Here is a 16,532-nt window from a genome sequence, read left to right as displayed (position 1 = left end):
TTAGGGTTTTGCGCAAACACAGAAAACCCTGGGGCAACATCTCCCCCAAAAATACAATAACACCCTGCTTCCTTTTTAAACCCTAAACCCTAAACCCTAAACCCTAAACCCTCGGCCTCTTCTTAAGCCTACTTCTCTCTTCAGCCACTCCCACCATATGAAAGGGTCCTGCTGCTGGGGGCCCTCGGAGGCCCCCAGAGCCCTTGAGGGCCCCTGGGGGCCCCCAGGGACCCCTGGGGGCCCCCCTGGGGGCCCCCCAGGACCCCCCAGGGGGCCCCCAGGGGCCCCTGGGGGGCTCCCGGGGGCCCCCGGCCGTCCCTTGGTCCGAATCGTCTAGAGGTTAGGACAACACGTTGTGGCCGTGTAAACCCAGGTTCGATTCCTGGTTCGGACATTGCTAAACCCTACTTTAGGGTTTAGCCTTTTGAGTGTTTACACCTTCAAGTGGGCTTATTTACGCTGCAGAAGGGGGTTCAGTGAAAACCCTAATTAAAGCGTACTCAGATTCTATATGTTCACTCATGTGCTGAGTTCGGGTTGAAGCAAGCCCCAAATCAGGGTTTATTCAAAACCTACGATTTTTTCAACCGTTCGGGTGTTAGAGACACTGAATTAAGGTTTAGAAGTGAGACTGGGGCACCTTTTTCTCCCTCAAGTCTAGGGTTTAGGTTTTCAGGACTTAGGGTGCAGTGCTTAGGGTTTGGGTTCCAGGGTTTAAAGTTTACAGTAAAGCTTTAACCCTAAACGCTAAACCCTAAACCCTAAACCCTAAAGCTTAAACCCTAATTAGCTGTTCCGCGCGATGTAAGGCGTTTTGTTGCTGACTTCCGGTGCCTACATACGAGCGGCCGCTGCCGGTTTAGGGTTTAGGGTTTAGGACTAGGGTTTGGGGTTTAGGGTTTAGGATTAGGGTTTGGCGTTAAGGGTTTAGGGTTTAGGGTTTCGGCCTGGGCCCCAGTGGGGTGTACGTACACCAGAGCTAACACTAAACAACACTTTCAAGAAATGTTTATAGACATTTAAAACACTTTAATTCATTTAGGGGGCCCCTCAGGGGGGCCCTTAGGGGCCCCCTGGGGCCCCCAAGGGGCCGCTAGTGGCTGCAGCTAGCTGCGGCTAGCTGCAGCTAGCTGTGGCTAGATGTGGCTAGCTGTGGCTTGCTGCGGGGGCCGGCGTGGGCTGGCTGTGGCTAGCTGCAGCATGCTGGGGTTCTCCGTTAATTGCTGCTGCTGCTACTGCTGCTGCTGCTGCTGTGCTGCAGCTGGTGCAGCGGCACGAGCCAGCTCCACTTAGCAGCAGCTAGCCACAGCTAGCTGCAGCTGCACGCCATGCAGCTAGCCACAGCCCGCCACTTGCTGCCGCGCCCATGGTTAGCTATGGCTAGCTAGGCTAGCTCTTTCTATCTAGACCAGCTGCAGCTCGCTGCAGCTAGCTATGGCTAGCTAGGCTAGCTATGGCTAGCAAGCTTAGCTGTGGCTAGCTAGGCTAGCTAGGCTAGCTATGGCTAGCACCCACCAAGACTATATAAGCTAGCCATGGCTAGAGAAGGCTGGCTAGGCTAGGTGTAGCTAGCTAGGCTAGCTATGGCTGCCTATGGCTAGCCATAGCTAGCTGTGGGTAGCTGTAGCTAGTAATAGCTAGCTAAGGCTACCTAGGGCTAGCTACTGGTAGATATGGCTAGCTGTGGCTAGCGGTGGCTAGCTGTGGCTAGCTAGGCTGCGGCTAACCACGGTGGGTCTGGGGAGCTGTGGGCAATTCAAAGACCTACGCAACTCTGAGTTCTAAACCCTAAACCCTAAAGCCTAGACCCTAAACCCTGAACCCTAAACCCTAAACCCTAAACCCTAAACCGTAACCCCGATGATTACACTCTGGTGGGCCCCGCAGTGGTCTCGACTGTTGCTGCGTTTGCGGGAAGTTCTTTATGTTTTAAAAAAGGAAGAAACCCTAAACCCTCGAAAGAAACCCCAGGCCGGCAAACCCTAATCTAGAAAACCCTAAACCCTCAGGCCCCAGCTGCAAACCCTCGGTAGCCGCAGGTGACCCTGCGGGGCTGGGGAAGCAGCCAAATGTGCAGCAAGATCGTCTTGAAGAGATAAAAAGTGAATTAAATAAATCAAAATAATAAAAATAATAAAAAAAGGAATTTAAAGTCTAAAATAAATGCAGATTTCCGGGTTTCCCCGCAGGAGAGGCGCAGCAGCAACACGGGGTTGTTAGGGCTGGGGGGTGTACAGACAGCGGGGGTTGCTGCGGGCCCCCGGAGCCGCTGGGGGCTTCCCAGTTCTGGAAAAGAGGTTTAATTGTTTTATTTTTGTAAAGTAAAGAAAAGAGAAAGTGAAAAGAAGGTTGGAACTGCTTGGGTTGCTTAGTTGCCGAGGTGTACATACACCCCACCGCCACCACCGGGTGGGAGAGGCGCGCAGGCTTGCGCTTCCGTTTCTGCTGCTTCCGGCGGCGAAAAAGTGGAAATAAAACTTTCAATTTTCATTATTTTGCATTAAAGGAACTCGGGGCTTCTGCCTGGGGGCTGCAGGCCTTTGGATCCGCGTGTTTGCGTTTGCTGCTGCTGCTGCTGCTGCTGCTGCCGCGATGCCGCCCTTGTCGCCGGCCTCGCAGCCGCCGCCGCAGCAGCAGCAGCAGCAGCAAAGCTGCGTGTCTACGGTGCAGCAGCAGCAGCAGCACGCGGCCTTTTTGCTGTCGGATGCTGCGCAGCTGCAGCAAAAAGTGCTTTCGGAAGTTTCCAAATTCGAAGAACACATTTTGCTGCTGCGGGACTTCCTGCTGCACTTCGCTGACGAGTTTGCTGACGCGCAGCAGCAGCGCCACGGGGAGTTCAAGTACAGAAACTACCTCGTGGGAATTCAAAAGAAATGAAGAAATAAAAATAAAAATGAAAGAATTAATATTTCACTCCTCAACTCCCAACTCTCCAACTCTCTTTCATCTTCAAAAGAAATCCAAAAGTTTTTTAGTTTTTGATTTTTAAAAACTAAAAATAATTTGTCTTGAGTTTTTGGCCTTTTTTGCTCCTTTTAAAGCCCTCCACTGTCCCTTATTTATTCATTTATTTATTTTATTTATTTATTTATCTAATATTAATTATTTATTTAACTGTAATTATTTATTTATTTATTTATTTATTTAGAGTTTCCAAACTTATCTTTTTTTCCATTTTGCACTATCTCCACCAATTCGTGTTTTTTGGAATTCAAATTTTTTGCCTTTATTTCTCTTAAACAATTGGTTAATTAATTAAAATTACTTATTTATTTATTTAATTATTTATTTATTTATTATTTATTATTTATTTATTTATTTATTTATTTATTTATTTGTTTATTTTTCCTTCAGCAAGAAATCGCCGACCAGCGACGCGACGACCTGCCTATACACCTGGAGGATGTCGCGAAGGTAAATTCGAATTTTATTTTTTATTTCATTTTATTTTATTTTTATTTTTTTATTTTTATTTATTTCTTTTATTTATTTATTCATTTATTTGTTCGTTTGTTTATTTGTTTATTTTGTTTTTATTTTATTTAGTTTAATTGTTTAATTTTATTTTGTTTTAACCTATTTTATTTATTCCATTTTTTCCTGCTTTTATTTCTTTTTTTAATTTCATTTCTTTTTCGTTTTATTTCTTTTGATTTCTTTTTATTATTTTCATTTCTTTTAAATTTTCTTATTCTTTATTTCTTTTATTTTGTTTATTTCTTTTTTCATTTTTTTTATTTCATTAAATTTAATATTTTTTTTATTGTCGCTCCCATTGCCCCTTGCTGTCTCGCCCCTCGCAACCCAGACTAAGGGTTTAGGGTTTAGGGTTTAGGGTTTAGGGTTTAGGGTTTGTGCGTTTCAGTACTTCGGGTCTTCTTCATCTTCGGGGGAAAAAGGAAAAGGGTTTGGGGTTTACGAGGGTTTGCTGGTGAACACTTGTCGCTACATGGAGCTGCTGCATGCAGCAGCAGATTTGCTGCTGCAGGACACAGACCTTTTTGCTGCTGCTGCTGCAGCAGAAGAAGCAGCAGCAGCAGATCCTGCTGCTCTTGCTGCTGCTCTCGAGAGTCCAGCAGCAGCAGATCATTTGCTGCGCAGCGCTGCGTTGAGGGCCAAAAAGTTCGACCCCTGGAGACGCATCAGGTCAAACCCTAAACCCTAAACCCTAAACCCTAAACCCTAATTCGCGCCCAGACCCACTCAAAGCCGCTCTTTTGCTGCTTCTTTTTTGCCCTTTTCATTTCTTTTTTATTTCTTTTTTGTTTTTTATTTATCTTGTTTTTTATTTATTTCTTTTATTTCTTTTATTTCTTTTTATTTTTATTTTTTTTTATTTTTCTTCTCAGGGCTCGAGACATGGCCGCCAGAGGAGTGCCCGCCCACTTGCGCCACACCTTGTAAGGGTTTAGGGTTTAGAGTTTAGGGTTTAGAGTTTAGGGTTTAGGGTTTAGGGTTTAGGGTTTAGGGTTTAGGGAGTGAAGATAAAACAAATGAGACAAAGAAACTAGCAACAAAATACACCCCAGCAGCGGCAGCAGCAGCAGCAGCAGCAGGAGACGAACAAGCACTCACATGCTGTTTCCTCTGCTGCTGCTGCTGCTGCTGCTGCTGCTGCCTGTTGCGCTCCCCCTCTGCTGCTGCTGCTGCTGCGTGTTGTGCTCCCCCGCCGCCGCCTCTGCCGCCACCGCTGCCGCTGCTGCTGCTGCTGCTGCTGCTGCTGCTGCAGTCGTTTGCGTTTGCTGCCTCCTGCAGGGGAAAGCAGCAGACCTTTCAGAAAAGTAGATGCAGCAGCAATGGGCCACTTTTGCTTTTTTGCTGCTGAAGTTTCAAAAGTGGAATTTAAAAAACCCAAACTTCTTGTTGCTGCTTACGAGTGCGAAACTTGCCACGATAAGGCTTTTCAACCAGTAAGATTCAGTTTAATTAATTTAATTAATTTAATTTAATTTATTTAGTTGATTTAATTTAATTGGTTTAGTCAATTGATTTAATTTGATTTAGTTTTGTTTGTTTTGTTTGTTGGTTTTTGTTTTATTTGTTTGTTTGTTTTCATTTAATTGTCTTTTTTATTTTTATTTTATTTCTTTTTTTTGCTGCTGCTCATTAATGCGAAACTGCCACAATAAAGTCTTTCAAGCTGTGAGATTTAATTTAATTAATTTAATTTAATTTAATTTGATATAATTAATTTAATTTAATTTAATTAATTTAATTTAATATACTTTAATGGACTTGTTCATTTAATTTAGTTTGATTTAATTTAGTTTGTTTTATTTGTTTGTTTTCATTTAATTTCTTTTATTTGTTGCTGCTTATTAATGCGAAGCTTGCCATAAGGCTTTTCAACTTGTAATATTTGTTTAATTTAATTTGATTTTAATTTAATTAAATAATTTAATTAATTTAATTTAATTAATTTAACTGCGTTTAATTTAATTTAGTTTAATTGTTGTTTTATTTGATTTGTTTTATTTGTTTTATTTCTTTCTGCTTATGAATGCGAAACTTGCCGTGATGAAGCTTTTCAGTTTCTAAGAATTATTTAATTATTTTATTTAATCTTTTAATTTGAATTGTTTTGTTAAATTGTTTTATTTAATTAATTTGTTTCATTTGTTTTATTTTATTTGTTTTATTTAATTTTTTAATTTTATTTATTTCGTTTATTTTATTTCTTTTATTTCGTGTATTTTTAAATTCGCCAAAAGTCCAAATCAACTCAAACCAAAACAAAACAAGTTGTAATAGTAAAACAAATAGTAAAACAAATAATGAAACAACAATAAAACGGATAATAAAACAAATAATAAAACAAATAATAAAACAAATAATAAAACAAACCAAAACAAAACCACCAAAACATATACCAAAACGAAACAAAAAACAGCCCGAACCAAATAAATAAGCAAATAAACAAATATAACAAATAAGCAAATAAAACAGACAAATAAACAAATAAAACAAACAAACAAATAAACAAATAAATGAATAAACAAACAAATAAACAATAAATAAATAAATAATAAATCTTTTGTTTAGGTGGAGGGCCCCGTGTTTTTGCCTCTGACAAGTTGCATGCAATGCCGGCGGTCTTCGGGGCGGGAAAGTGCTCTTCATTTCCACTCCAAACTTTCTCTTTTTTTGCCAGCTCAAATTGTCAAAGTTCAGGAGCCTTCTGCCCAGGTTCGAGGCCCTTTTAAACCCTTTTTAAACCCTTTTTTAAACCCTTTTTAACCTCTTTTCAAAATGGTTTTGAAACCCTTTTCAGACCCTTTTTAAATTCTTTTAAAAGTGGTTTTGAAACTCTGTTTGAAGTGGTTTTGAAACCCTTTTTAAAGTGTTTTTAAACCCTTCTTAGCCTCTTTAAAGTGGTTTTGAAACCCTTTTTAAAGCGCTTTTAAAGCACTTTTTAAACCCTTTTAAACCCTCTTTGAATCTTTTTTACAGCATTTTTAAACTTTTCTTGAAACTCTATTTACAGTGTTTTTAAACCCTTTTAAAAACACCTTTTAAACCCTTTTTGACACCTTTTTTTTACCCTTTTTGAAACTCTTTTTGAGGTCTTTTTAAACACTTTTTAGACACCTTTTGACCACTTTTTAAGACACTTTTCAAAGTGTTTTAGAAGGGCTTTTAGAGCCCTTTTTAAAAGTATCATTTAACCCTTTTTGTCCCCCTTTTGAACCCTTTTTAAGCCCTTCTCAAACCCTTTTCAAGGCACCTTTCAAGCCCTCTCTAAAACCTTTTCAAGCCCTTTTTAAACCCTCTTTGAGCCCTTTTAAAACCCTTTTAAAGCCCTTTTTAGAACCTTTCTAAAACACTTTTCAAAGCACTTTTCAAAACACTTTTCAAAACAGTTTTCAAAACACTTTTTACTCCCTTTTTGAATCTTTTGCGTCAAATTGTTTCTTTCTTTTTGCCTCCAACTGCTGCTTTCTTTTTGGCTCCAAAAGTCCCTTTTTTGTCTCCAAAAATCCCTTTTTTTGTCTCGAAAAACATGTTTTTTAGCATCCAAATGTCCCTCTTTTGTCCCCAAAGGATCCCTTTTTAACCGAAATTGTCTCTTTCCTTTTGCCTCTTTCTCCACCTTCAGAAGTCCCCTTTCTAGTCTCCAAAAGTCCCCTTTCTGACCTCCAAAAGTCCCTTTTTTGTCTCCAAAAGTCCCTTTTAATCTCCGAAAATTCTTTTCAAAAGTCCCTTTTTGTCTCCTCAGGTCCCCGAGGCAGATGTCCCTCGAAGCCTCACTTGCGAGCTCGTGGGCCACACCTTCACCGACGTTCTCCAGCCAGGTCTTTGACTTTTTCGTCTCTTTTTTGTCTCTTTTTGTCTCTTTTTGTCTCTTTTTGTCTCTATAATTGTCTCTTTTGTTGTCCCCTTAGTTGTCTCTTTCGTTGTCTCCTTATTTGGCTCCTTTTGGCTCCATATTTGGCTCTCTTCCAACTTTGTTGTCCTTTCGTGTCCCTTTTTCTCTTTTTGTCTCTTTTTGTCCCTTTTTGTCTGTTTTTTGTCTCTTTTTGTCCCCTTTTGCCTCTTTAATTGTCTCCTTTATTGTCTTTGTAATTTTCCCTTCAAATGCTCCTTTATTTGGCTCTTTTGGGCCCCATGTTTCTTTTTTTCCAACTTTTTTGTCCTTTTATATCCCTCTTTGTCTTTTTTGTCTCTTTTCGTCGCTTTTTTTGTCCTTTTTTGTCTCCGTTTTGTCCCTTTTTTGTCCCTTTTTTGTCCTTTTTGTCTCCTTTTCCCCCTTTTGTTGTCTCTTTTATTATCCTTTTAATTTTCTCTTCAATTGTCTCTTTATTTGGCTCCTTTTGGTTCCACATTTATCTTTTTCTGCTCCTTTCGCCTCCACATTTGTCTCATTTTAGGCTTTTTCTGTTTCTTTTTCGTCCTTTTTTGTCGCTTTTTTGTCCCTTTTTTGTCCCATTTTGTCTCCATTTTGACTCCATTTTGACTCTTTATTTGTCTCTTTATTTGTCTCCCTTTTGTCTCTTTATTTGTCTCTTTATTTACTTCTAAATTTGTTTTATTTTGGTTCCACATTTGTCTCTTTTTGTCCCTTTTAAATCTCTCTAAATCTCCTCAATTCCTTTCGATTCATTGAAAGTCTTCTGAACCATTTAACTATTTAACCATTATTGATTAATTAATTAATTAAACAATAATTAATAAATAAATTAATTAATCAGTTAAGCATTAAAAGTTTGAATTTCTGTTTAGGAATGCAAGTGACCCTGGGGGGCGTTTTGCTGCCGGTGCAGCAGCACAGCAGCCAGCTGCTGCGTCTGGGTTTGGTGCAGCAGCAGCAGTTTGCTGTCAGCAGCATCCAGTTCCCGAAGTCCCCGTTTGCTGCTGCAGCAGCAGCAGCAGCAGACCCCGCAGCAGCAGCAGCAGCGGGAGACGCAGGGGGCGCAGGAGGCAGCCGCGAGGAGCGGGAGGTGCAGCAGCAGCTGCAGCAGCTGCTGCAGCAGCAGGGCCTGTACGAGGCCCTTGCTGCTGCTGTGTCTCCTTCAGTTTTCGGACTTTTGGATGTCAAAAAAGCTTTGCTGCTGCAGCAAATTGGCGGAGTCCCTCGCAGGAAGCAAGACGGAGGCAGCATCCGCGGAGACATTCATTTGCTGCTGCTCGGAGACCCCGGACTCGCCAAGTCGCAGCTGCTGAAGCAAGCAGCAGCAGCAGCACCAAGGGCCGTTTATGCTGCAGCAAGCAGCAGCAGCAGCAGCGGACTCACTGCTGCTGTCCTCAGAGACCCCAAGACAAAGGAGACACTTCTGGAGGGAGGGGCTCTCGTTCTTGCTGACAAGGGGCTTTGTTGCATCGACGAATTCGACAAAGTTTGTTTATTTAATTAATTAATTAGTTGATTGATTGATTATTTGGTCAATTAATTAATTGTTGCTTATTTTGGTTTTTGTTTCATTTGTTTATTTGCTTTATTTGTTTTATTGCTTCAAAAACAAAGGAGGCACTTCTCTTATATTTAATTAGCTAATTAACCAATTAATGAATTAATTAAATAATTAATCAATAAATTTGTTTAATTAATTTATTTGTTTATTTCATCAATTAATGTGTTTATTAATTCATTGTTTGTCTATTTAATTAGTTGTTTGTTTTGTTTATTCTGGTTTTTGTTTTATTTATTTTTCCGTTTTATTTATTTAATTGCTTTAAAGATGTACTTGCTGATAAGGGACTTTGTTGCATTGATGAGTTTGGTAAAATCTGTTTTATTTTGATTTATTATTTTTATTCTATTTCTTTGTTTATTTATTTCATTTAATTAGTTGTTTGTTTTGTTTTGCTTTTTGTTTCGTTTATTCATCTGTTAAATTACTTAAAAGACTTTGCTGCATTGATGAGTTTGGTAAAGTCTGTTTTATTTTGCTTACTTATTTATTCATTTGTTTATTTATTTATTCATTTGTTTTATTTATTTATTTGTTTATTTAATTAATTAGTTATTTATTCATTCGTTTTATTTAATTAGTTATTTATTTATCTAATTAATTATTTATTTAGTTGTTTTATGTATTAATTGTCTATTTATTTGTTTTATTCAATTAGTTATTTATTTGCTTTATTTAGTTTCTTTTTAATTTAATTGCTAGTTTTATTTTAAATATTTGATTCATTGTTTATTTAATTGTTTATTTTGTTTATTTACGTTATTTAATTAATTGTTTATTTAATTGTCAATTTATTTTATTTATTTTACTAATTTCATTGATTTTATTATTTTATTTATTTAATCTAATTGTTTAATTTAATTATTTAATTTAATTTTTTAATTCAATTATTTATTTTTTATTCAGATGGATGATCACGGCAGAAGTGAAATATATTCCAACTAAACCAATATGGCATTTATTTTCTTCATTTTTGAAATAATTAAATAATTAATTTTCTACTTTATTTAATTAATTAAATCACTTAACTATTTTTTTATTTATTTATTTAAATTATTTATTTATTTATTTATTTTTTCAGATGGATGATTATGACAGAAGTGCTACTTACGAGGCCATGTCTTAAACAAACGAATATATAATTTATTTTCTTCATTTTTGAAACAATTAACTAATTTAATATTTAATTTAACTAATTAACTTAATTAATTAATTTAGTAATTATTTATCTATTTATTTATTTATTTATTTATTTATTTATTCAGATGGATGATTATGATAGAAGTGCAATATATGAGGCCATGGAGCAGCAAAGTGTCTCCATTGCAAAAGCTGGCCACTGCAGCACGCTGCCAGCAAGAGCAGCAATTCTTGCTGCAGCAAACCCCAAAGATGGACAGTTAGCTGCTGCTGCTGCTGCTGCACTTGCTGCTGCTGCTGCGCTTGCTGCTGCTGCTGCGCTTGCTGCTGCTCGGGGTGTTGCTGCTGCTGGGGGTAGATTTGCTGCTGGGAGCAGCAATTCTTGCTGCAGCAAACCCCAAAGACGGACAGTCAGCTGCCGCTGCTGCTGGACTTGCTGCTGCTGCTGCTGTTCCACTTGCTGCTGCTGCTGCTGCTGCTTATGGGGGGGCAGGGGTGCTGCTGCTGTTGCTGGGGGTGCTGCACTTGTTGCTGTTGTTCTATCTGCGGCTGCTGCTGTTTTGCTGCTGCTGCTGCTGCTGCTGCTGATAAGGCTGCTGCTGCGATTGGGGTGTATGTACAGCTACGACGTGCGGAAGTCGATGATGGCGAATATAAATTTACCTGCTGCTCTTCTCTCCAGGTCCCAAACCCTAAACCCTAAACCGCAAACCCTAAACCCTAATTAATACGGCACACTCTTCATGGACTTGCCTCCAGTTCTCCGCCTGCTGGAAACCCTGATAAACCCTAAACCCTCTAAACCCTTCCAAACCCTAAACCCTTCAAACCCTAAACCCTCTAAACCCTAAACCCTCTAAACCCTAAACGCTCAGCACAAAAGCCCAGCTCCTCTTTTTGTCCTTTCCTGTCCCCTTTTTCTTTCTTTCTTTTTCTGTCTGCCTTTACTTTCTTTTCTTTTTAATTCATTTTATTCAATTTATTTATTTATTTATTTTTTTAATTTCAGATTTGATCTCCAGTTTCTTCTCCTCGATAAAGCTGATCCAGAAACTGACAGCAAAATGGCAAGACATATTTTAAATCTTTTTTCCGAAGTACCCCCCGGGGGCCCCCCGGGGGGCCCCCGCGGGGGCCCCCGGGGGGGCCCCCGGGGGGCCTCGCGGGGCCCCCGGGGCAGCCGCAGACAGCAGCAGCAGCAGCAGCAGCAGCAGCAGCCATTCCCTATTGACAGAAAGCTGCTGCGGGCTTTCATAGAAAAGGCCAAACAAATAGAGCCTGTTCTTAGCGAGTAAGAAAATGTTTTATTATTTATTTATTTATTTATTTATTTATTATTTTTTTATTTAGTCTTTTTTGATTCTTTTATTTCTTTGTTTGTCTCTTCTGGTTTTGTTTTTGGGTCTCCGTCTCGCGAAAAGGAATTGTCTCCATTGCTCATTGTCAAGGGTTTAGGGTTTAGGGTTTAGGGTTTAGGGTTTGGCGCTTTTTGCGTTTGCTGCCCGTGGGGTCCTTCTCCTTCGACGCGCAGCTTCCCTCTCCAGCTCCAAGGCCCAAGGGTTAGGCCCCAGACCCTAGGGTTTAGGGTTTAGGGTTTAGGGTTTAGGGTTTAGGGTTTAGGGTTTGTGCAGGTCTTTGGTGCCGCAAATCAGCGAGTGGTATGCTTCCACTCGTTTTGACGAGCAGCAGGAAGAAAGGCTTTTTGGCTCTTTGCCTTCTTACACAACAGCAAGGGCCCTTTTGGCTTTGCTGCGCCTTTCCCAGGTCTGCTGCTGCTGCTGCTGCTGCTGCTGCTGCTGCTGCTGCTGGTGCGGCTTCTGGGCTTCGCTGTTGTGTGCTTGGCTCCGCCTCTTTGCTGCGACGCCTGGAGCTTCCGGGGGCCTCTTCTGCTGCCATTAGGGCTTAGGGTTTAGGGTTTAAGGCTCCGCGCTGCTGCTGCTGCTGCTGCTGCTGCTGCTGCTGCCTACTGCTGCCCCCGGCGCCGCTGCTGCAGCCCACTGCCGCTGCTGCCGCTCCTTTTTGCTGCTGCCGCTCCCTCCCGGCTGCCGCCGCCGCCCCGCGCTGCCGCCGCTGCCCCCTGCTGCTGCTGCACGCTGCTGCTGCTGCTGCTGCTGCTGCTGCTGCTGCTGCAGGCGCTGGCGCGCCTGCGGCTGTCGCCGCTGGTGGAGGCCGGGGACTTCGAAGAGGCGCTGCGGCTGATGGAAGCTTCGAAAGCTTCTGTGCGAGCAGCAGAAAGCAGCAGCAGGCTGCGGAAGCGGGACCCCGTTTCCCAGGTCTTCGACATCTTGAGGCGAGCCCAGCTAGCTAGCTAGCTGGCTAGCTGGCTGGCCGGCTGGCTGGCTGCGGGGCCAGCGAGCTGGCTGGCTAGCTAGCTGCGCGGGCCGCTACTTAGTTGGCTAGCTGGCGAGCTAGCTGGGCAGCCAGTTCGCTGGCTAGCTCGCTAGCTAGCTGGGTTGCTAGTTAGTCAGCTAGCTAGCTGGGGAGGTAGCTGGCTAGCTAGCTAGCTGGGGAGGTAGCTGGCTAGCTAGCTAGCTGGCTAGTCATTAGCCAGCTAGCTAGCTTGTTTTGTAGCGAGCTAGCTAGTGAGCCAGTTACGTAACTAGCTAGCTAGTGAGCCAGTTGTGTAGCTAGCTAGCTAGCTAGCTAGCTAGTTAGCTGGGCATGCCGGCGGGTTATTATCTAGTGGCTTAGCCGGCCAGCTAGCCAGCTAGCCAGCTAGCTACCGGGCTAATTGGATAGCTAGCTAGTTAGCTAGCTAGCTAGCCAGCCAGCTAGCCAGCTGTTTGGTCGGGTCACTCCGCAGCTCGCGCCGTTGGTGTGAAGCCCCTGCAGCGAGCGCCCCAGTCACCCGCCGCTGCTGCTGCTGCGCTGTTGCTGCTGCTGCTGCGCTGCTGCTGCTGCTGCTGCTGCTGCTGCAGGCGGACGCGGAGCCGGCTGATAGAGGAGCAGGGCCACCGGTGGGACGGGTACGTGTCTGTGGCGCTGCTGGAGCAGCAAGCTGCTGCTGTGGGGCTGTCCCCTTTGCTGCTGCAGCAGGCGCTGCAGCAGTACGAAGAGTTGCTGCTGCTGGCCTTCAACGCAGACCGCAGCAAAGTGGCCTTTGTCGAGGAAGCCAGGGAACACAGCGACGAGGATATCCCTGTAGACAGCTAGCTAGCTGCAGCCAGCTATGGCTGCAGCTAGCTATAGCTGCCGCTAGCTATAGCTGCAGCTAGCTATAGCTGCAGCTAGCTATAGCTGCAGCTAGCTATAGCTGCAGCTAGCTATAGCTGCAGCTAGCTATAGCTGCAGCTAGCTATAGCTGCAGCTAGCTATAGCTGCAGCTAGCTATGGCTGCAGCTAGCTATGGCTGCAGCTAGCTATGGCTGCAGCTAGCTACAGCTGCAGCTAGCTATAGCTGCAGCTAGCTGCAGCAAACCACAGCTAATTCTAGCTTGCTGCAGCTAGCTAGAGCTGGCAGCAGCTCGTTCGCTACGGCTCGCCAGCTAGCTCTGGCTAGCTGCAGCTAGCCAGCTACGGCTAGCTAATTGCAGCTAAGTGTGGCTAGCTGCAGCTAGCTAGCTGCAGCTAGGTGTGGCTAGCTGCAGCTAGCTGCGGGAAAATGCTCGCTGGCTGGCCTGCGGCAGTCAGAAGCCGCGCTGCAACCCGCCCTGCTCGCCCACAGCTAGCTAGCTAGCTAGCTAGCTAGCTAGTCAGCCAGCTACTTAGCTAGCTAGCTAGCCAGCTAGCTGGCCAGATAGCTAGCCTTTTTGCTAGCTAAAATGCTGGCTAACTAGCTAGTTACTCAGCTAGCTATTTAACTAGCTGGCAAGCTAGCTTCATAGCTAGCTAGCTGGCTAGCTACTCAGCTAGCTACTTCGCTAGCTGGCTAGCTAGCCAGCTAGCTAGAAAGTTGGCAGCTGATTTTGGAGTTGCCGTTTGTTGCTGGGGTATCTGTACACCTTGTTTGACTTTGCTTTTCCCCTCAATGATGTGCTGCTGCTTCTGCTGCTGCTGCTGCCGCTGCTGTTATAGAGTAAATTAAATTCCCAAAATTAAATTCAATTATTTCTAGGCTCCGCCTCAGCAGCAACTAAAGAGGGTGCCGCTCTCCTCCGCTGTTGCTGCTGCAGCAGCTGCTGCTGCTACAGCACCTGCTGCTGCTGCAGCTTCTGCTGCTGCTACAGCATCTGCTGCTGCTGCAGCTGCAGCAGCGAGAAGCTACGGAGTTGTAAATACACCCTAAATGGAAAAATGCGCAAATTTGAGAAATGGTAAGGAGCTAAAACATAATAAATGCATGCACAGGCCGCAGCCACTGCTGCTGCTGCCCCTGTTGCTGCACCTGCTGCTGCTCCCGTTGCTGCTGCTGCTGCTTCTGCCACTCCTCTAGGGTGATGCGCTGCATGGAGGATGCATTTACATGCTGCAGCACTTCTTGCAAAGTGGCATTTACGGCTCACGGCTGCTGCTGCTGCTGCGGCTCCTGCTGCTGCTGCTGCGGCTCCTGCTGCTGCTGCTGCTGACGCTGCTGCCACTCTTCTGGAGTAAAGCACTGCATGGAAAAGGCATGGATTTGCTGCAGCACTTTTCGCAAAATGGCATTTACAGTTTTTTGTCTTTTGAGGTGGCTGAGGCCTTTGAAGTGTACAGACACCACAACGCAGTCAAAGGCCTCTCCACAGCCGCAGGATTTGTCCTGCAGCAGCAAATAAGAAGGAGCTAGCTGCTGCTGCAGCAGCAGCTCGATCTCCGCAGCACGCGAGGCCATTCCCCAGCTAGCTAGCTAGCTAGCTGGCTAGCTAGCTCGGCCACAAGCACGACACGCCGCAGCCACGAAGGAGCCGCTCCGGAGCTAGCTGGCTGGCTAGCTGGCTGGCTAGCTGGCTAGCTAGCTGGCTGGCTAGCTAGCTGACTGGCTAGCTAGCTGGCTAGCTAGCTAGCTAGAGTTCGATTCCACAGCGTGGTAGCCGGCTCCCCTCTGAGCCAGCTAGCTGCGTAGCTAGCTGCCCAGCTAGCTACTTCGCTCGTGGCCCAGCTAGCTAGCTAGCTAGCTGCTAGCTAGCTAGCCGCTTAAATAGCTTCCTGCTCACTGGCTAGCTGGCTAGCTAGCTGTCTAGCTAGCCACAGAAGGCAGGATGGGGTGGCGCAGAGACACAGTGGCGGGGCTCTGAAACCCTCAGGTCCCCACAAAACCCTAATCCCTATACCCTAAACCCTAAACCCTAGAGGGCGAGGTCCTTCTGGCTGACACAGAAGGAGCGAGGATCACCCTTTATACGGCTGCCGTTTCTGCTGCTGCTGCTGCTGCTGCTGCTGCTGCGTAGCCTGTTGCTAAGGACGTCGCGGGAGCTGCTGCTGCTGCTGCCCTTGCTGCAGCAGCTGCAGCAAAGTTTGGAAATATTAAAAAAGAGTTTTGGAAATATGAAAAAGAAGAAAAGGGGAGGCAGGTGGGCTGCGGTGTCTGTACACCCCAGCCCCGCGGCGGCTGCTGCTGCTGCCTGTGGGGCCGCCGGAAGCAAATGAAGAGTTTGTCTACAGCAAACGAATGAAATTTGATAAAACAATAATTATTTAAATAAAATAAGTATTTAATTCAATTTATTTAACTCCTTTGTCCATCAGAACCCCCAGCGCTGCTCCCCTGCTGCTGCAGCAGCTGCTGCATGCACCCGCAGCCACCCGCCTCTGACCGCCAGGGCTCTAGCTAGCCACAGCTAGCCACAGCTAGCCACAGCTAGCCACAGCTAGCCAAATCTATCAACAGCTAGCCACAGCTAGCCATGGCTAGGCACAGGTAGCCAGACATACCCACACCCAGCCACAGCTAGCCGCAGCTAACTACACCTAGGCACAGCTGGCCACAGCTAGCCACAAGGGGCTTTAGCTAGCCACAGCTAGCCACAAGGACCCACAGCTAGCCCCAGCTAGCCACAAGGGGCTACAGCTAGCCACAGCTAGCCATAGGCAACCCTAGCTGGCCATTAGTGGCTCTAGCTAGCCACAGCTGGCCATTAGTGGCTCTAGCTAGCCACAGCTAGCCATAGGGGGTTCTAGGTAATGCCACAGCTAGCCATAAGTGGCTCTAGCTAGCCACGGCTAGCCATGGGTGGTGGCTGTAGCTAGCCCACACAGCTAGCCATAGGGGGATCTAGCTAGTCACAGCAAGCTACAGGTTATCCACTGCCAGCTGTGGCTAGCTATAAGCCTCTCAGGCTAGCAACAGCTAGCCACAGCTAGCCACAGGCAGCTCCAGCTAGCCACAACTCACCGCCACACTCAGGCAACCCTAGCTAGCCACAGCTAGCCACAGCTAGCCACAGCTAGCCACAGCTAGCCACGGCTAGCCAAAGCTGTGGCTAGCTGTGGCTAGCCGTGGCTAGCTGTGGCTAGCTGTGGCTAGCTGTGGCTGACGGCCAGTTGCGGCTACTGGGTGCTACTTGTGGATAGCTGTGGCTAGCTGGAGCTAGCTTTAGCTATCTATAGCTAGCTATTGCTAACCTG

General features: G+C 44.8%; 2 protein-coding genes across 2 annotated transcripts; both read left to right on the top strand.

Moving 5' to 3' along the window:
• Positions 1-2,592: 2,592 nt before the first annotated feature.
• Positions 2,593-4,404, top strand: ETH_00008550 (uncharacterized protein; the record flags this gene model as incomplete). The annotated part of the gene is made up of 4 exons (XM_013378523.1): positions 2,593-2,856; positions 3,355-3,414; positions 3,866-4,146; positions 4,350-4,404. The coding sequence occupies 4 exons, from the start codon at positions 2,593-2,595 to the stop codon at positions 4,402-4,404; spliced, it is 660 nt and encodes a 219-aa protein (XP_013233977.1).
• Positions 4,405-8,222: 3,818 nt separating this feature from the next.
• Positions 8,223-13,202, top strand: ETH_00008545 (DNA replication licensing factor, putative; the record flags this gene model as incomplete). Its single annotated transcript, XM_013378522.1, has 8 exons — positions 8,223-8,834; positions 10,175-10,308; positions 10,672-10,731; positions 11,059-11,340; positions 11,681-11,813; positions 12,182-12,322; positions 12,968-13,015; positions 13,083-13,202. 8 exons carry the CDS (start codon positions 8,223-8,225, stop codon positions 13,200-13,202), a joined length of 1,530 nt encoding a protein of 509 aa, XP_013233976.1.
• Between the last annotated feature and the right edge of the window lie 3,330 nt (positions 13,203-16,532).

Source organism: Eimeria tenella, genomic scaffold, assembly GCF_000499545.2.
Source record: "Eimeria tenella Houghton genomic scaffold, Eth_scaff9, whole genome shotgun sequence".
NCBI lineage: Eukaryota > Apicomplexa > Conoidasida > Eucoccidiorida > Eimeriidae > Eimeria > Eimeria tenella.
Note: the sequence above shows the minus strand (reverse complement) of the source record. Positions and strands in the feature narration are given on the sequence as shown.